Source organism: Sprattus sprattus (assembly GCF_963457725.1).
Source record: "Sprattus sprattus genome assembly, chromosome: 21".
In the NCBI taxonomy this organism is placed as follows: domain Eukaryota; kingdom Metazoa; phylum Chordata; class Actinopteri; order Clupeiformes; family Clupeidae; genus Sprattus; species Sprattus sprattus.
Genome location: NC_137919.1, coordinates 10,670,362 through 10,675,361, shown reverse-complemented (window position 1 = coordinate 10,675,361; position 5,000 = coordinate 10,670,362). Strand labels below are relative to the sequence as shown.

The following is a 5,000-nucleotide window of genomic DNA, read 5'->3' as shown; positions in this document are numbered from 1 at the left end:
TTTACACACACACACAGTCACAAAAGGATGCAAATATACACAAACTCACACACATTCACAGTATAATATGTATATTTCATTGTGGGAATGGTGTGTGTGTGTGCGTGCATGTAAATATGTGTGCGTGTGTGTGTGTGTGTGTTTTTGTGTGTGTAAATGTGTGTGTGTGTTTGTGTGAATGTGTGTGTGTGTGTGTGCATGTAAATGTGTGTGTGTGTGTGTGTGTGTGTGTGTGTGTGTGTGTGTGTTTGTGAGAGTGAGAGTGTGTGTGTGTGAGAGTGTGACTGTGTGTGTGTGTGTGAGAGTGTGAATGTGTGTGTGTGTGTGCATGCCAACATGTGTGTGTGTGTTGTGTGTGTGTGTGTGTGCATGCCAACATGTGTGTGTGTGTGTGAGGGTGTGTGTGTGTGTGCATGTAAATATGTGTGTGTGTGTATGTGTGTGTGTGTGTGTTAGAGTATGTGTGCCTGAGTGCGTGTGTGTTTGTGAGTGTGTGTGTGTGTGCAAGTGTGTGTGAGAGTGTGTGAGTGTGTGTGTGTGTAATACCTTTATGAAGGAGCGTAGGTAGTGATCCAGTCCCTCCTCATGGCATCGAGAGACGATATGAATGATCACACTGGAGGAACATCACACAACCATCTTCATCACCACCATCATCATCATCATCATCATCGTGCATGACCATCATCATCATCATCTCCATCATCATCATCATCGTACATGACCATCATCATCATCACTAAATCCCACACCAATATGTGAATCACCAACACAGTCATCACTATCATCATCATCATCACCACCACCACCACCACCATCACCAACACTGGTGTGTGTGTGTATGGAACCCATCGCCCCTAGCTCTACCAGTGTGTGTGTGTGTGTGTACGTGTGTGTATGGAACCCATGGCCCCTAGCTCTGCCAGTGTGTGTGTGTGTGTGCTCTGCCAGTTGAGCAACATGGTCATCAGTGGGGGCGAGGTCAGAGGTCAGACTCACCGGGTGGAGTTGACGGCCACCTCATGTGTTTCTTTGGTTGCCGTGGTGAGCACCTGGAAGAGCTGCACCAGCACGGTGGGCAGGAACCTAATGAAGACAGCAGTCTCTGCTGCATGCAGGCACTACACACAGGGAAGGAGGGAGAGAGAGAGAGAGAGAGAGAGAGAGGGAGAGAGGGAGAGGGAGATGAGAGAGAGAGAGGGGGAGAGGGGAGAGAGAGAGAGAGAGATAAAGGGGAAGAGGGGAGAGAAAAGAGAGAGAGAGGGGGAGAGGGGAGATAGGAGAGAGAGAGAGAGGGGAGAGGTTATATAAAAAAGACCAATGTAACCATATAAGGGGAAACCGAGCATGTGTACATATGTTGGTGCATCTCAGTTGGCGTGTGTGTGTGTGTGTGTGTGTGTGTGTGTGTGTGTGTGTGTGCGTGTGTGTGCGTGCTTGCTGCATGTGTGTGTACGTGCTGCATGTGTGTGTGTGTGCTGCATGTGTGCGTGTGTGTGTTTGCTGCATGTGTGTGTGTGTTTACGGCGTGTGTGTGTGTGTTTACGGCGTGTGTGTGTGTGCTGAATGTGTGTGTTTGAGTGTTTGTGTGTGCTAATTGTGTGTGTTTGTGTGCACACTGCCATGTGTGTCTGTTTGCTGCATGCATGCATGTGTGTGTGTGTGTGTGTGTGTGTGTGTGTGCTGTAGGCGTGTGTGTGTGTGTGTGCTGCATGTGTGTGATACTGCTCACCTTTAGGTATTTGATGAGTTCTGCAGGGTTCTCTTCAGAACCGGATCTCAGCAACTGGCAGTGCTGGAAGAACTTATGGAGGTGCAAATCCTGTAGAGAAACACACACACACACACACACACACACACACACACACACACACACACACACACACACACACACACACACACACACACACACACACACACACACACACACACAGTTTCCAGGTTAAGATGCCTTGTATGAGAGTCAGACGTTCTTCTGGCATGGGTGTGGGAGGGTAGAGTGTGTGTGTGTAGTTTATGTGTTGTGTATAGGGCTGGGCAAGTTAACGCGTTAACGCGTTAATTCATTGATTATTTAACGCCGACAATTATTTTATCGCGCGTTAACGCAGGTTTTATTATTTTGCTCAAAGGCTTTTATTTAGTTAAAGTCTGCCGCAAAACTGGAAACGGATAAACCATAGACAGACATATATATACAGATGTCTCGTCGCGTTGCCCATAGACATATCTATATATGTCTATGGCGTTGCCGGCCAACGGAGTTGAACGTCCGCACTTGGCGGCCATCTTGCCACAGTCAGCTCACTCACGTAACATTGTGTTGGTAGTGGTACATGTACTTTTTAAATAACGATAACTTGCTCAATTTTCAACCGATTTATAAGCGGTTTGGTTTGTTGTAAACGTCAGAAATGTAGTTATGACACTGCTACCTTATGAACAATTATAATTATAACCATGGGTTGTCATATTAAAATAACATTAAACAGAACAGAATACACACATGCACAAGGTATTTATGTAATTTATGTTAAATCATTATACTCAGAATGGCAACATGAGATATATGTATACTTTTAAAATAGGAATATTACTAATGTAATAAAATAATTTGTATTATTACATGTTTAGTTTAAACAAGTAATAATTCTGTAGTAGTAACTGCTACTAGATACAAATGCTGATGTTGTGTTTGCAAAACAAATGCAATGGCACTTTAGTTCATATGGCAGTACATTTAAAATAACAGTGTCAAGTTCTAGGAATTGACAAACTGCACTGAAAGTGTTTTCTGGTTTCTCCATCTAACAGGGACATTTGGTACTGAATATAGACTGGTTATGCTGCTCCCTGATGAAAGTAAAATTGTAACAGACCCAACCTCTGCAAAGATTCTACAGTGATTGTTGTGTTTGTTCCTATTGTTATTAATTGATTTGCCGTATTGTACTGTTATTATTTAAACGAGTTCCTTGCTCGCGCAAGATCAATGACCTATATATATACATAGAATGTTACTATTAACGGTAGAAGGAAACTAAATGATACATTGTTTAGCACCTCCGATGAAGGCACAGGTTTTTACGGTGTTTAATGACTGTTTGTGCCAATGAATTTATGGATTACAAATAAACGGATTATCATCAGTTAATGACTGGACCATACATCGGGGGGAAGCTACAAAAATGTTTCTGTTGTTACCTCAGAAATTGCGTGTTTTAATGATATGATTGTGGCTCAGGATTTTGTGGCCAGTTTTTTTTCTTTTTCATAACGAACAGGATAACATTAAAGTGCACTGTACACTACTTTTGAATTCATTGTCGGATTTTGCGTATACAGGGAAATCATGCGATTAATCGCAATTAAAAATTGTAATCGTTGCCCAGCCCTAGTTGTGTAGTTTAAATGTTGTGCAATATGTCTGTAGGTGTGTGTGGGGTAGTGTTAGTCTCTCTTACCCGAGTGTGTAGGTGTGTGTGGGGTAGTGTTAGTCTCTCTTACCCGAGTGTGTAGGTGTGTTTGGGGTACAGTGAGTCTCTCTTACCCGAGTGTGTAGGTGTGTGTGGGGTAGTGTTAGTCTCTCTTACCTGAGTGTGTATTGTTGACGCTACGTTTGTCTTCACTTTGAAGAGCGGCTTGCTGTTTTCCACCCACCTGATGTCTGGGCATACCTGAGAAAGCAGACGCCAGATAAGCAGGTTCAGAGGTCAGATAAGCAGGTTCAGAGGTGTTAGATTTAGTTTAAATACATGGTTTTTAGTCATATGCAATCACAGCAAGGTCCATTCTGTCAATATGCATCTAAGGCCTCACAGACGGGCATCAGGCCTGTTCCCCAACCATTTGGACCCTGAGACATCAAATAGCTATTGTCCAGGGTCAGGAAGGAAAGACAGCAGGAGATCAATGGTTGCCAGGACCCCAGACAGACATTAATTACTTAGACTTAATTGGATAAGACCAAATAAGGTAACTTCCTACCTTCATTCATGGACACACCTTTATTGTTTGCATGTTAAATATGTACTATAAGGGCCACAACCCTCCGTAATGTCATTGAAAGAATTCTATCGTTTACCGCGACTTGCAAGTTGATTGTGTGATGCGTTGGAATAAAGTATTATAAAATATACATCTTTCCCGAGTTTCCTGACTCTCTGCAACCGAACCTTGGATTAAGGATAACAGAACCAGCTTACTTCTTCAAAGGTCAGATAAGCAGGTTCATAGGTCAGATAAGCAACTTCATAGGTTAGATAAGCAGGTTGTGTGTTTGGAGCGTGTGTGTGTGTGTGTGTGTGTGTGTGTGTATGGAGCATGTGTGTGTGTGTGTGTGTGGTCTGCTTTGCTTTCTGCATATTCAGATTTGACTACTTAATCTGATTTAACATGGCAGATTACATGAAATGACATATTATGACTTGACGCTATGACCCTGGTGCTATGGTGCTTGGTCGTGTGTGTCTGTGTAAGTCACCAGACAGACAGACACACGCACACACACACACCTATAGAGACAGGCAGAGATAGACAGAGGGAGTCACCCACACGAACACATGCACACACATACACACACACACACACACACACACACACACATGCAGACACACACATATACAGATGTGCACACACACACACACATTCAGACACACAAACACAAACATACACACATGCATGCACACACACACACACACATTTATATGCAGACACACAGACATACACACAAACACACACACACATACATGCATACATGCAGACACACAGACATACTGTACATACATCTGCACACACACACACATACACACACACACACACACACACACACACACACACACACACACACACACACACACACACACACACACACACGCAGTGGACAGTAGCACACTGCTGGCACCTTCTTGTCTCCCAGGTAACCGGCAGGCAGGTTGGCAGAGACGGGCAGCTGGAGCTCACACGACTGGATCCTCCCATCCTTCAGCAGAGGACACCAG

The 5,000-nt window shown here is 43.9% G+C and overlaps 1 protein-coding gene across 1 annotated transcript in view; it reads right to left on the bottom strand.

Moving 5' to 3' along the window:
• Positions 1–5,000, bottom strand: part of dock11 (dedicator of cytokinesis 11) — a 98,522-nt gene that overhangs the window by 54,885 nt on the left and 38,637 nt on the right. The window contains exons 21-25 of the mRNA XM_080859900.1: positions 4,904–5,000; positions 3,594–3,677; positions 1,733–1,822; positions 1,000–1,121; positions 547–616 (exon numbers count right to left, since the gene is read on the bottom strand). The exon at positions 4,904–5,000 is cut by the window's right edge and continues 10 nt beyond it. Of these exons, the coding sequence (XP_080716026.1) occupies positions 547–616; positions 1,000–1,121; positions 1,733–1,822; positions 3,594–3,677; positions 4,904–5,000 (463 nt within the window). The remainder of the gene's footprint in view (positions 1–546; positions 617–999; positions 1,122–1,732; positions 1,823–3,593; positions 3,678–4,903) is intronic.